At 37.7% G+C, this 19,223-nt stretch overlaps 1 protein-coding gene across 3 annotated transcripts in view; it reads left to right on the top strand.

Moving 5' to 3' along the window:
- TXNDC16 (thioredoxin domain containing 16) overlaps nucleotides 1–19,223 on the top strand; it is a 125,837-nt gene that overhangs the window by 6,566 nt on the left and 100,048 nt on the right. For 2 of the 3 annotated variants that reach the window (XM_078053699.1, XM_078053697.1), the window contains exons 2-6: nucleotides 3,165–3,276; nucleotides 4,089–4,391; nucleotides 5,566–5,648; nucleotides 9,998–10,071; nucleotides 10,900–10,974. In XM_078053699.1, the coding sequence (XP_077909825.1) occupies nucleotides 4,229–4,391; nucleotides 5,566–5,648; nucleotides 9,998–10,071; nucleotides 10,900–10,974 (395 nt within the window). In that variant the 5' untranslated portion in view covers nucleotides 3,165–3,276; nucleotides 4,089–4,228. Of the gene's footprint in view, nucleotides 1–3,160; nucleotides 3,277–4,088; nucleotides 4,392–5,565; nucleotides 5,649–9,997; nucleotides 10,072–10,899; nucleotides 10,975–19,223 lie in introns of all 3 variants that reach the window. The other variant, XM_078053698.1, reaches the window with a different exon arrangement.

Raw genomic sequence — 19,223 nt, 5'->3', positions numbered from 1 at the left:
CCTCCATAGTTTGGCTATTGCAAGTAATGCTGCAATAAGCATAAATGTATGTAAATCATTTTGAATTAATGTTTTTGTATTCTTTGGGTAAATACCCAGTAGTGCAATTTTTGGATCATAGGGTAGTTATATTTGTAATTTTGGGGGGAACTTCCATACTGTTTTCCACAGTGGCTGTACCAGTTTGCACTCCCACCAACAGTGCATGAGGGTTCCTTTTTCTCCACATCCTCACCAACGCTTTGTTTCTTGAGCTTTTGATTTTAGCCATTCTGATAGGCGCAAGGTGATATCTCATTGTGATTTTGATTTGCATTTTCCTGATGATGAGTGATGTTGCGCATATTTTCATGTGTCTGTCGGCCATCTGTTTGTCATCTTTGGAGAAATGTTTGTTCTTGTCTTGTGCCCATTTTTAAATTGGATTACTTGGTTTTTTTTTTGATGTTGAGTTGTATAAGTTCTTTATATATTTTGGATTTTAACACTTCTTTGGATACGTCATTTGCAGATATCTTCTCCCATTCAGTAGATTGTCTTTTAGTTTTTTGGTTGTTTCCTTTGTTGTGCAGAGCTTTTTATTTTGACGTAGTCCAAATAGAATGACCTTAACTTTTAAAATCAAAATGAGGGGCACCTGGGTGGCTCAGTCGTTAAGCGTCTGCCTTCAGCCCAGGTCATGATCCCAGGATCCTGGGATCGAGCCCCACATCAGGCTCCCTGCTCAGCGGGAAGCCTGCTTCTCCCTCTCCCACTCCCCCTGCTTGTATTTCCTCTCTCACTGTGTCTCTCTGTCAAATAAATAAATAAAATCTTTAAAAAAAAATAAATAAATAAAATAAAATAAAATCAAAATGAAAAGGTACACTATTTAAAGAGTCAGATGGTTCTACGTAAGACTCCAAAAGTCCCCTTGGTATCTTCCTCCTCCAATTTCTTATTCCTTAGAGGCAATTATTTAAATCGCTCCCTGTTTCTTTTGGCACTGATTTTCCTATTTCTAATAAACTTGGCTTTTGGTGTTGTGAAAGCGAAGATTTAGCTCTCTTTTATTCCTCTTCCCACCCTGACTTTGTGTTTCCTTAATTTCTGTCTCCCCATCCTCTGAACTGTGGTTGTCTTGAATTTGGTTAAATCATTATTCAGTGTTTATTTTATTATAACCATGTAAACTATTTCTGGCTGACCTGTGCAATATTCTCTGCTTTAAGTAATTCCTTAAATAATCAAATTTATCAAAGATGGAACAAACTGCAAAGGTTATAGATACTAATGAGTTCCTGTCCCTGAAAGTATGTATGTGAGAATAATCACCAACATCTCTAATTAACCAAATGCATAGTGCTTCCACATCTATAATTTCATTTGTCCAATGAGATAGGTGTGGGAAAACTATTCTAGCACTGAATGTGCAGTTAGACCTTTTGCTGCTACAAAATTCATTCTATGGGAAAAGAATCATATGTTAACCCTACTGTCCAATTTAGTGTTAAAATAACTGAATTGTAACCACAAGCCCAGGAAAAATTATATTTATACTTGAATTGTTCAAATATACTTTTATTTAAAAGTTTTATCTTTTCATTGTGTTTTAGTTATTTCATATAGTAACAGATATTATATAGTTATTCCCTTAGCCTCAGGATGCATGCATTTCCCACCCCGCCCAATAGAGAAAATATTGAATGACCTATTTTAAACCATTCCCATTAATATAAGTGGCTTTAAAATACACTGGTTTAAAATGGCTATAATGTGGGGCGTCTGGGTGGCTCAGATGGTTGGGCATCTGCCTTCAGCTCAGGTCATGATCCCAGGGTCCTGGGATCAAGCCCCACGTCCGGCTCCTGGCTTGGCGGGGAGCCTGCTACTCCCTCTCCTCTGCCTCTCCCCCTGCTCATGCTCTCTCTCTCTCTCTGTATCTCTGTGTCTCGGATGAATAAATAAAATCTTAAAAAAAAAATAAAAATAAATAAAATGGCTATAATGTGTAATCAGTGTTAATATCAAGGATACTCCTTAATTATATCATTAAAAATACCACTCAGAGTCCTCACTCATTCTACTTGAGTTTTTGAACTCTTGGTTCATTATTAAATATCAGTGGCAGATTTGTTTACTGATATAAATTAGCTCTAATGAAAATAATGTTAAGTAATTGATGAGTAATTAGCTTTTTTTTTTTTTAGGAATACCTGCTTTAAAAATTTTTTTTTAATTTAAATTCAATTAATTAACATATAATGTATTATTTGTTTCAGGGGTACAGGTCTGTGATTCATTAATCTTATATAATACTCAGTGCTCATTACAACACATACCCTCCCCAGTGTCCATCACCCAGTTACCCCACTTCACCACCCCCTCCCCTTCAGCAACCCTCAGTTTGTTTCCTAAGATTAAGAGTCTCTTATGGTTTGTCTCCCTCTCTGGTTTTGTCTTGTGTCATTTTTTTTCTCTCTTCCTCCATGATCTGCAGCCATCAAAAAAAATGAAGTCTTGCCATATGCAACAACATGGATGGAACTAGAGGGTATTATTCTAAGTGAAATAAGTCAATCAGAGAAAAGACAATTACCATGTGATCTCACTCATATGTGGAATTTAAGAAACAAGGCATAGGATCATAGGAATACCTGCTTCTTAAGGAGAGAAATTATAGGCTTACTGATAAGATTGAAAGAGCAAAGTAGGGCTGCTTGGGTGGCTCAGTTGGTTAAGCATCTGCCTTTGGCTCAGGTCATGATCCTAGAGTCCTGGCTCCTTGCTCAGCCGGGAGCCTGCTTCTCCCTCTGCTGCTCCCCCTGCTTGTGCATGCTCTCTCTCTCTCTCTCTCTCTCTGACAAATAAATAAGTAAAATCTTAAGAAAGAGCGAAGTAAATATCCAATTTAGTGTAATTGTCCCTAAGTTTTTCATTCTTTTATCATTTTATTCTTTACTGAGAAAGTCTACCCCTTTTCTTATGAGTAATTTTTAGCTATTTTTTTTCTGTCTCTTGTTTTGAGGTAGTGATCCTTTGTTTGAAAGGTAAGGGTTCTATTTGAAATTAAAAAAAAATTAAAATTCTCACCTATGCTTGTGGGTGTATCTTTACCTTCTAGAAGTATGATATATTTATGTTACACTAATTTTCCCAAACTATCTTTTTTTAAACTTAGGTAGTATAGATCATCAGTAGAAAAACTTCCTGAAAGAAGAAATTGTTCAAGAGAAATTTGAAGATAGCAAAATAGAAGACAAAGAATTGACAACAGATGCAGAGGATAGCATAGAAGTAAGTACAGCTTGAAAGAAGCTGAGAGGAGGGTATCTAAAACAAATCTGAGTTCAGAAGATAGAGTTGAATTAAAATATGGGTTGAAAAAGAGGCTTGAATTTCTAAACTGTATAAATAAGTCTAAGTCATGTATTAAAAGTATATTTAGAAGGAATGTTCTTTATTTTTTTTAAAGATTTTATTTATTTATTTGACAGAGAGAGACATAGCGAGAGAGGGAACACAAGCAGGGGGAGTGGGAGAGGGAGAAGCAGGCTTCCTGCTGAGCAGGGAGCCCGATGCGGGGCTCGATCCCAGGACCCTGGGATCATGACCTGAGCCGAAGGCAGACGCTTAACGACTGAGCCACCCAGGCGCCCCAGAAGGAATGTTCTTTAAATAGTTTTAATTGCTAGCTTCTAGGGAATTTAAAGTAAAAAGAATGTAGACATAGTAGATATAGATTTTGGATGTCTCACTCCCATTTAATGGTATTAAATAACTGAGTATTGATTGTAAATCTGCTCTAGGTAGAGAAAGATAAAATGCCCAGTTTAAAACAAGGATTAAATAATGTTTGAGAATTAATTTTAGAACCCTTAAAAATGACAATTAGCTTAACATACTCTAGTAAATACCTATTAAACTTAAAATATTTCATGTTGCTTTTTCTAGATATCTTTTATATCTTTTGCAAGTATCAAAAATCAGTAGTATTATTAAATCAATGTCATTTTATGTCATCCCTCTCAAATATTTACTAGAGGGAAATAGGAAAGTACAGGCAAAATCAAATATATAAGTAATGCCTTATATTATTCTTTTTGCAGATTTTACTTCATTCATTTAACAAATTTATTCAGCAAAACTTTGTTGAACACCTATTCTTGCTAGGTATTATCCTAGGCAACAGAACCACAGCACTGAACAAAACAGACGAAAATCTCCTGCCCATGTACAACTACAGCTGATGATGTCTTTCAGTTTCAATATATTTAGAGTTGGCATCTCTTTTGTTATGATGTGCGTTTTTTATAAGTCAGCAGTAGACTCTCTATCAGAACTGAGTCCTCAGAAATATTTCAGTACATTGCAACCAGGAAAAGCCTCCTTAGCTTATTTTTGTCAAGCTGGTAAGTATTTTTTATATTCTACATTATTTTTGTGATGTTTCTATTGCTATTTAATCAGTATTCTCAGTGGGAATTTATTGTCACGATTAGTATTATGTGCTATAAAGCTGCTACTAAAATATGTCTGCCTGAGTTTAAATCCTGATTGTGCCACTGTATGATTTTGATCAAGTCACTTAGCCTCTCTGTTTTTGTTGTCATCCATAATGAGGAAATAATATTTGCTTTGTAAATTTGTTGTGAGGATTAAATGAATTTACTCATGTTACTAGTCCATAGTAAATACTAGATAAGAATTAGTGAATAACATCTGAATTTCATCTAGTCATTTCTGAAAGTATACTTTTTGGTATTTTTAGTGAACAAATATTTAAAAGTGTTTTAAAACTTTAAACGAAGTATCAGTAGTTCTTTTGTTTAATACTCTGCTTTAGCTGTACCATTAATTACACTGATTAACCAATTGAACGTAACTAAAAATTGTAATGGTCTCATTAAGTCTTTATCCCTTAAAAAAAACTATTCTTGGAATTAGTAAGTGAAATGAATCCACATTTCTGTTGGCTCTCTTATAATTTTCATTTGAAAATGGTATTTTAAAATCATTTTGAGGGGCGCCTGGGTGGCTCAGTCAGTTAAGTGTTGGACTCTTGATTTCAGCTCAGGTCATGATCTCAGGGTTGTGAGATTGAGCCCCACGATGGGCTCTGTGCTGGGTGTGGAGGCTGCTTGAGATTCTCTTCCTCTCCTGCTGCCTCTCCCCTCACTTGCATGCATTCTCTCTCTCCCTCTCTCTCTCATAAAAAAAAGCTTTAAAATCATTTTGAAAGTTTTGTGCATGCATCCATGTGTGTTGTGTATGTGGTATTAAACTTGGAAAAATAATGCCAAATGTTAGCTTTAAATTAAACATTCTATTCTTGTTTTAGAAATTTTTAAAATTTACTTACAAAGTTAAAATCTATCATAAAAACATTAGAAATAAGAATAATGAGGCAATAGGAAATAAGGGTGTAAAAATATATATCTAGGTATGTTTATTTATTGTTTTGTCTACTTGTGGGGCAAACTAATCTATTTCTTCTTCAGTTTGCAGCTTTGGGCTTTAATTTTAAAAATTCATCTTTCCTAAGGAGCAAGCCATAAAACATTCATAAAACATTTCTTATTTTAGATTCTCCAAGAACCTCTGTATTTCTTGAAGAACTGAATGAGGCTGTTAAACCTCTCCAGGACTATGGAATTTCAGTTGCAAAGGTAGAAAGACATTTTTTGTTACTAAATTATTAGTGACAAACACTTTACAATTGTATGACTTAAGACTGAGTATCTAAATATACTTATGTTTCACACCTTTTCCAGATTGGAAAAATAATTTTTTCTACCTTTTTTTATACGAAAAATCAGAAGCATAGGAAGTTCCAGATTATTGTGTAAATTAGTACATGAAGAAAAAAAGCTGTTCAAAATTCTTTAGCTTAGAACTTAATTTATTTTGCAAACTGTTTTATTGAGGCTATAGTTCAGTTTTCAATCCTATAGTTAAGCTTTGTTGTTTTGCCTGACAAATATATTATAATAGATCTCCACATTCAACTATTTATTTTCTATTAGCACAAACTGAGATACCAAAATTGAGGTAATTGAAGTATTTTTCCTTTTCTATTCTTCTAGGTCTTTATAATTACTTATGTTGCAGTTTTTCCTTTATTTTTAGAACAAAGTCAAAACAACCTAACTTGAAATGACATATTTAATTTTTTTCTCAAAAGAATGTTTAAACTTGTCATTGAGTATTATGGAAAATTTCCACATGCATCATAGATTAGATAGCTCCATGAGCTTTTCATTTACTTTAATCTTAGAATTTGTACCTCAGAAAATTAAATGATTAAAACCCAGTGATTATTAAATTATCTCAGATTAGTGTCTCCCTGACTTTCTGTGTACATTTATTCTTTCTTAGTTCACTAGCCTTCTACCTCTGAGAGATGGCTGCTGTCCCACTTGGTCCCTGCAGTTAGAGTTCCCAGGGCAGGAATCCTAGAAAGGTTAACTAACCTTGGCTATTAAAGGGAAACTCTTTCTTCTACCCAGAGAACACTTCTGACATCAAATGTGTGAGTTTTCCACACCAATCAGTTCTGACACTAGCTGCCCACTTAGCCCAGATCTCAGAGGTTAAGGGCTCAGTCCTATAAGACTGCCCTCCAGTTCAGATGCCAATCACAAGGAGTGGATTCCCAGGTTACCTACAACTTCTGCCTGACTTGGCTACAAATTGGGGGTTCTTACAGCCACCTCCTTGGGTTCGATAATTTGCTATATAACTAACAGGATTGAAGGAAGACACTTTGTTTACTATTACTGATTTATTATAAATGATAGAGCCCTGGAATAGCCCAAAGGACGAGATGCATAGGGCGAGGTCTGGAAGTCTTGAGCACAGGAGCTTCTGTCCTCTTCTGGTTTGGACTGTACCACCCTCCTGGTACTTAGATGTGTTCACCACCCTGGAAGCTCTCCAAGACCTATTGTTTAGGGTTTTCATGGGGATTCCGTTACGTGGACATGATTGATTAAATCTTTGGCTGCTGGTGATTAACTATATCTCCAGCCCTGAGGATAGGAGGTGGGACAGAAAGTTCAACCTTCTAATCATGCCTTGTCCTTTTGGTGAGCAGTCTCCATCTCGAAGCTATATAGGGGCCCCCAGGGATCAGTCACCTCATTAGCATGCAGAAAGATACTCTTAACACTGCAGGGGTTTCCAAGAGTCTTAGAAGCTCTCATATAAGGAACTGGGGTTAAAGACCAAATATTAGAACAAAAGATACTCCTAACACTCCTATCACTCAGGAAATAACAAGGGTTTTAGGAGCCCTGTGTCAGGAACCAGGGGCAAAAACCAATTATCTATTTCTTATTATATCACTGCTTAATACTTTAAAAAAATCTTTTTTTATGTCAATTCTATATGTACCTTTGTTAACTTTAAACAGCTGATTACACTCTAGAATGATAATGGTGCTCATCTTTGAGGAGCTTTTAATAAAATTCTAAAGTTTAGAAATGAAATACTAGGTTGGTAGGAGATTCAAAAGGGATAATCATGCTGTTTATCTAGTAGCTAGTAACTGTGTATCTAGTAACTAGAATAGAATATTAAGGTTCATGCCCAGGGTGTTGCCTTTATGAACTAACAAAACTTAAAGTCTTGATTTTACAGTTGAGGATGCTAAGCTATGTGGAAAGGAGACTAGTGAATAAGACAGACCTATATTGAGGACCTAACTCAAGCCATCAAGAAATCTTTAGGTTCTATTATCAAATCTTTAGGTTCTATTATCAAAACTTCCCAAATCTGACCCCTCCCTCCCCTTATCTAAACCTTCATCAGTTCTCATCTGGGAAACTACGGTAGCCTTCTAATAATTGGTCTTTCTCCTCTCACTCTTGTCCCACTAAACTTTTCTCCACACATAAGTCATATGTGTCAGGTCCCTTTGCTACCCCTTCAGAAAGGTTTCCTGTTACAGTTAGGATAAAATAGAAACTCTTCACTCTTGTGGACACTGGCTTCCTCTCTGATTTCATTTTTTGTCCCTTTACCTTGCTCAGTTTGTTCCTGACACCTACAGGTCATCTTTTTGTTACCTGAACCTGCTGGAAGTGTTATTTCCACAAGGCGTTTGCAAATATTTTCCCTTCTGCTTAGAACTCCTCTCTTCCACACATTTATATGATAATCATATGCGTCGTTCCATTCCTTCTGTTCTTTGTGCAAAGGTCACCCCCTCCCCCAAGCCTTCCTTGATTACTATCCAAAATGTCCTGTCACACACTATCCCCTTACTTTTTTTTTCCTATATGGGACTTAACACTACATATTAGTTTTTAAAATTGTCTGTCTCTGCTTTTAGAATGTAAGTTCTAAAGATAAAGATCTTTATTTGGAACCTAACGGTACCCCAGTGACTAGAAGAGTGACTAACATATGGTAGACGTTCATATATATGTTGAATGGGATGAATGGAAAGAAAATCTATTGTCATAATGTCAATCATCACCTATGCTCTGACTTTTAAAAATTCTTGCTAACATTCAGTTTTTTGGCGGGTGTAGCTGTATTCTGACTTTTAATTCTAATTCTTTTTTCCTAATATTTTTTTCTGAGTGTCAGTTCTCCTTTTGTAGCTTTTGAAAATAAATGTAGCTTCCCCAGTTGTCATTCTGCTTCCTCAAACTCCATTAAAATTAAATTGAACGACACACACAAAATCCCAAACCCATGGGGCACGACTGCCTTCAGCTCAGGTCATGATCCTGGAGTCCCGGGATCGAGTCCCGCATTGGGCGCCCTGCTCAGCAGGGAGTCTGCTTTTCCCTCTGACCCTCCCCCCTCTCATGCCCTCTCTGTCTCATTCTTTCTCTCTCAAATAAATAAATAAAATCTTTAAAAAAAAAACCCCCAAAACAAAAAAAAAACCCAAACCCATTTAAAAAAATCAAAAACAAAATCTAAAATGAAATAACTGTTTTTCTTCCAGCCTTAGTTTAAGTTTTGTTGGTAGCTACCCATTGCCCCATCTCGAAACCTCTTTGTTCTCTTTATCTCTTTCCTTCCCCTTCTATCCCAGGCTGCATACACATGCCTCTTCTTCTCCCTAGTTCTCCTTACTGGATTGGTGAGAAATCTCTTGAACCTTTTCTGTCCTTCTCTGCTTTACTTCAGGTGCCAGTCATCCTTGCCCCGTACTGATGTGATATTTGTTTAACCTGCCACCTTATCTTTGTGCTCTCTTGCCTTCCACTGTATCTTCATGTTGCTGCCAGGATTATTCTTATATTTTTCACACAGAGTCTAGATTATAAACTATCAAGGGCTATTAGGGCTGCTCTGACGTCATCAGTGATTAGGGTTCATTCTTTCTGTGGCACCATGCTCAGCAGGGGTTTCTCCTTTAAAGATGTTTTATGGTCCATGATTACTGCTGGTGCCCCAGCTGCCTTGTCTGTTTTTTGTCAGGAAGAAGTGGAAAAAGAGTATAAGTCAGCTCCCTTTTAAGAACCATCTGGAATCCAACCCCAGTGACTTCTAACACTGTTTGGCCATCTGTAGCTGTTGGGGAGTCTGGAAAAGTCTTTCATTGGGGCACTTGCGTTTAGGGAAGTTCTGGTAGTAGAACAAAAGGGAAGGCTGGATTTTGGATAAGAAACCAGCAGTATCTTTATTCCAGCTGTTGAGATGCTTTCATGCTCCCAACTTAACCACTTACTTCTGCTTCTTGGCTTTTACTCATGATTTTTTTGTCCCACCTTCATTGTTTCTTTCCTTTTCTACTTGGTTACTTTCTACTTGTTCCATAAGTATTCTCTCAAGTATAATTAAATATAACTCTTAGGTGTAGAAATAATTCCTTTCTCGGGGTTACCTCAAGCACTTGAATAAATAAGCAATTATAGGATTCAAATCAGAAAGAAAAGTAAAATAAAAAATTTGACCTGGAGACAGACTGTGCTGTTTAATTTTCCTTCTTGTTTCCCTAACCAAGAAACTTGACCTTTTGATATATACTCTAAACCTTAAATATAATCTTTTAAAGGTTAATTGTGTCAAAGAAGAAACATCAAGATACTGTGGAGAAGAAAAGGATTTGGTGAGAGCATATTTATTCAGGTAAAGTATTTTTTTGAGTGTGATAGGCGGATACAAAGCTATACTTCTAGAATATTAAAATATACAAAATATCACTGAGCCAGAATAAAGTTGTATACAGTTGCGGGGGGGAGGTCACATGAAGCTTAGCAAAGAGTCTAAGTCATAGATTTGTTACCTGTGCTTCAGCTTCCTTATCTATAAAATGAGGTAAAATAGCTATAAAACCTACCTCACAGGCTTGTTTTGAATGTTACATGAGAATTCTTATGTAAACTCCTACTATAAGTGCCTGGAAAGTAAGCACTTCATAAATTTAGTGTTTCAAATAGATCTGTCAGGTCCATATTTGGGTGTGAAAGAAATGTATTTTTGAGAGATCTGCCAATGTCCCAGTTACAGATTCCTCTCCACTTTGGTCTGCTAGTCTCTCAGGTTTCTCAAAGTCTTTTTCTCAAACTGTTGGGATTTGGCCTAAGAAGTGGGGACATATTCTGTCTCCTCAGAGATCAACTGTAAGGACAGTTCTTTTTCTTTCCTACTTGTCTCCTTCCCAGCCCATTTAGGAAAAATGTGTGTATGTGACTGGGAGATTGGTAGGAAGCCTTGTTGAGACTCCTGTGCTTTCCCAGTCTTTTTGCCTAGCCCAGGGTCTAGGCTCTTCAAAGTCAACATATTTATTGAGTGAATATTCAATAAATATTTTTGTGTGTTTTACGGTCAGCACGCTGGTAGGTGAGGTGCACCCAGGCTCTAACATCAAAGAACTTAAAACCTACTGTATTAGAGAGACAAGAAAAATGAATTCCAAGGAAATATTTCTGTAATGCTTTTTAAATTTTTTTATAGGGGCAACATCTTACTCAGAGAATTCCCTACTGATACCTTGTTCGATGTGAATGCCATTGTTGCTCATGTTCTCTTGTAAGTACAGGGGGTGCACATTCATTTATTGTTATTTATCTCTTGATTTCATTTGAGGCAGCCACAATCCATTAAAATATTTTAGGGTTTTAACATTATATTTGTAGACGTTCATTTCATACAAATTCCTGGTCTATCTTCTCCCTATGTAGAGGATCTAAAATGTCTTGAATGGCAAAGGATACAGAAACATCTTTGTATAAAAATGGGAGAGGACACAATCACATGGTCATAGTATTGCTTTTGCTTTTGAATATAACTGTGGAGTAAGGATTTTACCAGGTAAAAAGCTCATCTTTGCTATTCTCACTGGGATTTTTTAAAATGTCTGGCATGCTTCTCACCCCAGCCTGATTTTTCTGGAGTCTGTAGCTCTGTGCCTACTCAGTAGGTGCAGAAACAGTGCAAGTAGTCCCAGCACACATTTTAGTGTTTACTGAGAGAGAGAGAGAGAGAGAGAATCTAAATTTCCTTGGCATAGAATCTTTAGGCCTGGGATTTAGGCCTATGTGGAGTCCATTCTTGCAATCTCTCCCTGAATGAAGTCTGGTTTCCTCTTCGGTGACACAGCTAGAAGCTACGACTTCATCAGGGACACAAGTTTACATGGACTTGTCCAGTTTAATGTTGTGTTAGGACTGCTGGCTACTAAGACCTTTGCTGACATTGAGTATCTTTGTTGTCTGCTTGGCTCCCCTCTTCCTTCTCTCGGACTGGATTCCCATAAAAATTGGGTGAAAGTTAAATGACAGGAAATTCAGAACTTACAGGTGAAAAGTTGTGGTTATCATTTTGCAAATGGACACCTTTAAATGTTCCAGTACTCATCATATATAAATGAAAAGATTTTAGAAATCCCTGACAACCATGGAGCCTAAGGCCTGTAGACTAAGAAGCCAATTGTAAAGAGTGAATGGTGGCCTTTGGAGAGGAATTCCAAAGAGCTGATATGGCTTCTGTTCTCTAGGAATTTAGTGTTTTGTTACATAGACAGATACAGAAACAGGAAATATTATGTAGTAAGTAAATTGGTAGCAATTTGTGTGCATGGGGGCTTAAGGACCCACAGCATAGGGAAGAGTTACTTGTGTCTAGAATGAAGGTGGATATTTGTTAAGAAGGCTTCCTGGTGGAGGTGGCACCTGGGATAAATCTTAAAAGGATAAGTGGGAGTTTGCTTGGTGAAGAAACAGAAGGTGGGGAAAGCAGGGGAAACTGTGAACAAAGGCATGGAGGTTAGAATACTTTGGAGGGGGGCAGTTGTTTTTTTTAAATAAATTTTTTAGAAGATTTTATTTATTTTTTTTAAGAGAGAGCAGGGGGAGGGGTAGAGGGAGAAGCTGACTCCCTGCTGAGCAGGGAGCCCATTGTGGTTTGAAATCATGACCTGAGCCAAAGGCAGATGCCTAACTGACTGAGCCACCCAGGCGCCACATGGAGGGGGGCAGTTTTTACTGGAGTATGAAATGTGAAGCAGGAGATTATAGCAGAAGAGTAGGTATGGGGGTCAGATGAAGGGATCTTTGTTTACCATGTGAAGAGGTTGAGGCTTTGGGGTAGCCACTGAAGGGTGAGGAGTTTAGCTCCAAGCCAGAATCCTTGCGTGACCTATGAGTCCTGACCATAGGCAATTATAGTCATTGTCTGGCAGGCCTCTTAGGGGAAAGGTGCCCTGCCCACACCAGACTGGGTGCATGCCCAGTGCATTGTGTTTTCTAGAGAACATTGAGGTCCAAGACTCAGGCACCTAAGCCAGACATGCTCATATGTAACCTGTACTTTTAGCTCAAGTGTCTCCATTCAGAGGCCTCATTATCAGGGACCTTGACTGAGGCACCTTCCAGGTGCTTCTGCTAAGACCTCCTTATCAGGGGTCTTTGGTTGAGGCACTTTTCTCCACTTGACTCGGTATCTTTCCACTTCTGGCTCTTCCCCCTTTCTTTCCCCTCAACCCATGAGTCCATAAAGAGTCAGGAGCCTTTTGTTTGGGGCCCCTTGGAATGAGATGCCTCCTTGCACCTGCACTGCACCCACCCGACCCTTGCCTAATGCTGGCCCATGGTGGGCGGGGCAAGGAATGGAGCATTGCAGAACTGGTGCCTCTCTTTTGGCCTCTGGCTTGCGCTATCACAGTGAGTGAATAAAGGCTTGATTGTTACTTTAAGTTTGGCTCACTGTCCTGACCACCTCAAAATGTGATTGTTCAACAGAAGATTGTAGGCAGATAAGTGATATACTCAGAATAGTACTTTTGAGCTCTTTCTGGTGGATGTGAGACCGATTTGTGAAGTCCAAGCACACATAGAGACCATTGTGTGTCCATTATACAATCTAGGGAGGTAAAATAGAGATAGCAAAGAGGGGGTTTTCTTTTTAATGCCTAGGAGGTGAAATTAACTGGATTTGCTAAGAGCTAATTTGGTAACAATCAGCAAAACTACAAACTTGAACTTACTCCCTAATCTCTTCTTTTCTGTCTTTCCAATTTCACTCAACCTCAATCCTCTCTGATCAACATCTGAAGTAGGCAAGGAAGAAGAACAGATTGACAGGGGAAGATGAGTCTACTTCAACAGGGGAATGCCCATCAGACTTGAGACTCTAGTAGGGATCTGTGGGAGTTTGAACCCCTGAGGAGTACAGATGTAGGTGTAGGCAACATACAGGTTATCCAGGGAGCATCTTACACAACACCAACACTTATGGGAAGAAGAAACTGACGGGGAAAAATAAATGTCAAGGAGGTAGAATTGCAAAGAGGCAATGTCCTCAATTGAATTTAAAATGTAAGAACAAATGACTTGTAGAATATAGTATTTTACAAAAATTCTCAGTAGTGATATTTAGAATGTTGAAGAACTGTGCTAAATGTGCCATGTCATAGCTGCACCTTCCAAATAACCATGAGGGGGAAAAAAAAATACCTTTCAATCTATCATTCTACTTTTATGTGCTAAAACCATCAGTTTGAGATATCCAGCGCCTGGCAAGCAGTTTCTCTCTCCTGTACTTTTGCTGGTGCATACTATTCATTGAAATAGGACCTGAACTGTTTGGAATCTTTTGCCCATTTTTCTATCATGTTTGAACTTTATTAACTTTTAGATACTTTTTTTTTTTTTTTGATTTACTTTAGAGAGGGAGAGAGAGTGCACAAGTGAGTGGGGGAAGGGGCAGAGGGAGAGAATCTTCTAAGCAGGGAGTCATCCCCAATCTCTTCTTTTCTGTCCCATGACCCATGAGGTCACGACCTGAGCCAAAACCAAGAGTTGGAGGCTTAACACACTGAGTCACCCAGGCGCTGCTAGATACTTTATATGAAGCAGACACAAACTAGATTCCCCCCCAAGTTTGTCATTTATCATCTGAATTTCCCTATTCTTTTTTTTTTTTTTAAGACTTTATTTATTTGAAGGAGAGAGAGAGTGCACACGTGGGAGAGTACAGGGGGAGGGGCAGAGGTACAGAGAGAATCTCAAATGGACTCCATGCTGAGCACAGAGCCCCATGTGGGGCTCGATCTCACGACCCTGAGATCATGACCTGAGTTGAAATCGAGTCAGATGCATAACCAGTTGAACCACTGAGATGCCCCTGAATTTCCCTATTCTTTAAAGAATTATCTGGTCAGATTTATCTTTTCTCTTCTGAATTATAGGTTTTAAGTTTTACTGTGGTTTCCTTTATGCTTTTGTTTCAAAGGAATTTACCCATTTAAAAAAATAATAGATTTTGTTTATACATTTTTCCAGTTTTATTTATTTATTTATTTTCAAGTTTTTATTTAAATTCCAGTCAACATCCTGTGTAATTATTAGTTTCAGGTGAAGGATTTAGTGATTCATCACTTACATATAACACCCAGTGCTCATCACAACTAGTGCCCGCCTTAATATCCATCACCCATTTAGCCCATCCCTGGCCTACCTCCCTCCATCAATTCTCCATTTATTCTCTGTAGTTAAAGGACTGTTTTATGGTTTGCCCCCTCCCCTCCCCCATCATGTTCATTTGTTTTGTTTCTTAAATTCCACATATGAATGAGATCATATGGCATTTGTCTTTTTCTGACTTATTTTGCTTAGCATAATACACTCTGGGTCCATCCATGCTGTTGCAAATGGCAAGATTTCATTCTTTTTGATGGCTGAGTAATATTCCATTACACACACACACGCACACACACACACACACAAACATACCACATATACACCACATCTTCTTTATCCATTCATCAGTTGATGGACATTTGGGTTCTTTCCATAATTTGCCTGTTGTTAATAATGCTGCCATAAACATTGGGGTGCACGTATCCCTTCAAATCAGTATTTTTGTAGTGCAGTTGCTGAATCCTAGGGTAGTTCTATTTTTAATTCTGTGAGGAACCTCCACACTGTTTTCCAGAGTGACCACACCAGTTTGCATTCCCACCAACACTGCAAGAGGGTTCCCCTTTCCCTGCATCCTCGCCAACATCTGTTGTTTCCTGTGTTGTTATTTTTAGCCATTCTGATGGGAGTGAGGTGATATCTCATTGTAGTTTTTATTTGTATTTCCCTGATGATGAGTGATGTTGAGCATCTTTTCATGTGTCTGTTAACCATCTTGATGTCTTCTTTGGAAAAATGTCTATTCATGTCTTCTGCCCATTTCTTAACTAGGTTATATGTTTTTTTGGGTATTGAGTTAAGTTTTTTTTTTTTTTTTTTTTTAAAGATATTATTTATTTATTTGACAGAGAGAGACATAGTGAGAGAGGGAACACAAGCAGGGGGAGTGGGAGAGGGAGAAGCAGGCTTCCCACTGAGCAGGGAGCCCGATGCGGGGCTCGATCCCAGGACCCCGGGATCATGACCCGATCCAAAGGCAGATGCTTAATGACTGAGCCACCCAGGTGCCCCGAGTTTGTTAAGTTCTTTATAGATTTTTAGATACTAACCCTTTATCAGATATGTCATTTGCAAATATCTTCTCCCATTCCGTAGGCTGCCTTTTAGTTTTGTTGATTGTTTCTGTTGCTGTGCGGGAACTTTTTATCTTGATGAAGTCCCAATAGTTCATTTTTGCTTTTCTTTCCCTTGCCTCCGGAGATGTATGTAGTAGGAAGTTGCTATGGCTGATGTCAAAGAGATTAGTGCCTATGTTCTCCTCTAGGATTTTGATGGTTTCCTGTCTCATATTTAAGTCTTTCATCCATTTTGAATTTATTTTTGTGTAAGGTGTAAGAAAGTGGTCCAGTTTCATTCTTCTGCATGTTGCTGTCCAGTTTTCCTGACACCATTTGTTGAAGAGACTGTCCTTTTTCCATTGGATATTCTTTTTTTTATTTGTTTCTCCTTTTTTTAAAATTATTTTTAATTTTTTAATTTTTTAAATTTCATTTTATTTTATTATGTTATGTTAGTCACCATACATCATTAGTTTTTTGATGTAGTGATTCATGATTCATTGTTTTCATATAACTTCCAGTTTTATGCATCCTTGCCAAAGAGTTGTAGGTCTATTTCTGGGTTTTCTATTCTGTTTCATTGATCTATGTGTCTGTTTTTGTGCCAGTACCATACTCTCTTGATGACTACAGCTTTGTAATATAACTTGAAGTTCAGTATTATGATGTCTCTAGCTTTGCTTTTCTTTTTCAAGGTTGCTTTGGCTATTCGGGGTCTTTTGTGGTTCCATACACATTTTAGGATTATTTGTTCTAGCTCTGTGAAAAATGCTGGTGATTTTTTGATAGGGATTGCATTAAATGTGTAGATTTCTTTGGGTAGTATAGACATTTTAACAATATTTGTTTTTCCAATCCATGAGCATGGAATGTTTCTTTGTGTCCTCTCTAATTTCTTTCATAAGTGTTCTATAGTTTTCAGAGTACAGCTCTTTTACCTTTTTGGTTAGGTTTATTCCTAAGTATCTTACTGTTTTTGTGCAGTTGTAAATGGGATCGATTCCTTGATTTCTTTTTCTGCTGCTTCATTATTGGTGTATAGAAATGCAATAGATTTCTGTATATTGACTTTGTATCCTGTGACTTTACTGAATTCATGTATTTCTTGCAATTTTTTGGTGGCGTCTTCAGGTTTTCTGCATAGAGTGTCATGTCATCTGCAATTAGTGAGTTTGACTTCTTCCTTACCAATTTGGATGCCTTTTATTTCTTTTTGTTGTCTGTTTGCTGAGGCTAGGACTTCTAGTGCTATGTTAAATAACAGTGGTGATAGTGGACACCCCTGCCTTGTTCGTGACTGTAAAGGAAAAGCCTTCAGTTTTTCCCCATTGAGGATAATATTAGCTGTGGGTCTTTTGTATATGACCTTTATGATATTGAGGTAATTTCCCTCTATCCCTACTTTATTGAGGGTTTTTATCAAGAAGGATGCTGTACTTTGTCAAATGCTTTTTCTGTATCTATTGAGAGGATCATATGGTTCTTATCCTTTCTTTTACTAATGTGGTATGTCATGTTGATTGATTTGAGAATTGAGCCACCTTTGCAACCTAGGAATATATCCCACTTGATCATGGTGAATGATTCCTTTAATGTACTGTTGGATTTGATATGCTAGTATTTTGTTGAGAAGTTTTACATCCATGTTCATCTGCGATATTGGTCTATAGTTCTCTTTTTTAGTGGGGTCTTTATCTGGATAACACTGGCTCTGTAGAATGAGTTTGGATGTTTTCCTTCCATTTCCATTTTTTGAGAAGAATAGGTATTAATTCTTTAAATGTTTGGTGGAATTCCCCTGTGAAGGCATCTGGCCCTGGACTTTTGTTTGTTGGGAGATTTTTGATTACTGATTAAATTTCTTTGCTGTGTATTGATGTGTTCAAGTTTTCTATTTCTTCCTGATTCAGTTGGTGGTTTATATGTTTCTAGGATATTATCCATCTCTTCCAGATTACCCAATTTCTTGGCATACAGTTTTTCATAATATTCTCTTATAATTGTTTATATTTCTGTGGTGGTGGTTGTGATCTCTTCTCTTTTATTCGCAATTTTATTCATTTGGGTCTTTTTTCTTTTTGATAAGTCTGGCTAGGGGTTTATCAATTTTATTAGTTTTTTCAAAGAATCAGCTCCTGATTTCATTGATCTGTTTTTTTTTGTTGTTGTTGTTGTTGTTTCTATATTATTTATTTCTCCTCTAATCTTTATTATTTCCCTTCTGCTGCTGGGTTTAGGCTTCATTTGTTGTTCTTTTTCTAGCTCCTTTAGGTGTAAGGTTAGGTTGCATATTTATGATTTTTCTTGCGGGGGCGCCTGGGTGGCTCAGTTGGTTAAGCGACTGCCTTTGGCTCAGGTCATGATCCTGGAGTCCCTGGATCGAGTCCCGCATCGGGCTACCTGCTCGGCAGGGAGTCTGCTTCTCCCTCTGACCCTCCCCCCCTCATGTGCTCTCTTTCTCATTCTCTCTCTCTCAAATAAATAAATAAAATCTTTAAAAAAAAAAAAAGATTTTTCTTATGGGCGCCTGGGTGGCTCAGTTGGTTAAGCGACTGCCTTCAGCTCAGGTCATGATCCCAGGGTCCTGGGATCGAGTCCCACATCAGGCTCCCCCTGCTCTGCAGGGAGCCTGCTTCTCCCTCTGCCTCTGCCTGCCACTCCCCTGCTTGTGCTCTCTCTCTCTCTGTCAAATAAATAAATAAAATCTTTAAAAAAAAAAAAAAAAAGATTTTTCTTGCTTCTTGAGATATGCCTGTATTGCCCTATACTTCCCTCTTAGGACCCTTTTGCTGTTTCCCAAAGCTTTTGGACTATTGTCTTTCATTTTCATTTATTTCTATGTATTTTTTAAAATTTCTTCTTTAATTTCCTGATTGACCCATTCATTCATTTTTTTTCTTTTTAAGTAGAGCCCAATGTAGGGCTTGAACTCATAACTCTGAGATCAAGACCTGAGCTGAGATCAAGAGTTGGATGCTTAACTGCCTGAGCCACCCAGGCTCCCTTACCCACTCATTCTTTAGTATAATGTTCTTTAGCCTCCATGTATTTGTGGTCATTCCAATTTTTTTCTTGTGGTTGACTTCAAGTTTCATACCATTGTGATCGGAAAATATGCATAGTATGATCTCAGTCTTTTTGTACGAGTTGAGGCCTGATTTGTGACCTAGTATGTGATCTATTCTGGAGAAGGTCCCATGTGCACTTGAAAAGAATGTGTATTCTGCTGCTCTGGGCTGAAATGTTGTGACTATATCTTTTAAGTCCATGTGGTCCAGTGTGTCATTCAAAGCCATTGTTT

Source organism: Halichoerus grypus, chromosome 8 (genome assembly GCF_964656455.1).
Source record: "Halichoerus grypus chromosome 8, mHalGry1.hap1.1, whole genome shotgun sequence".
In the NCBI taxonomy this organism is placed as follows: domain Eukaryota; kingdom Metazoa; phylum Chordata; class Mammalia; order Carnivora; family Phocidae; genus Halichoerus; species Halichoerus grypus.
The sequence above is the reverse complement of the archived record's forward strand: the minus strand, read 5'-3'. Positions and strand labels throughout refer to the sequence as shown.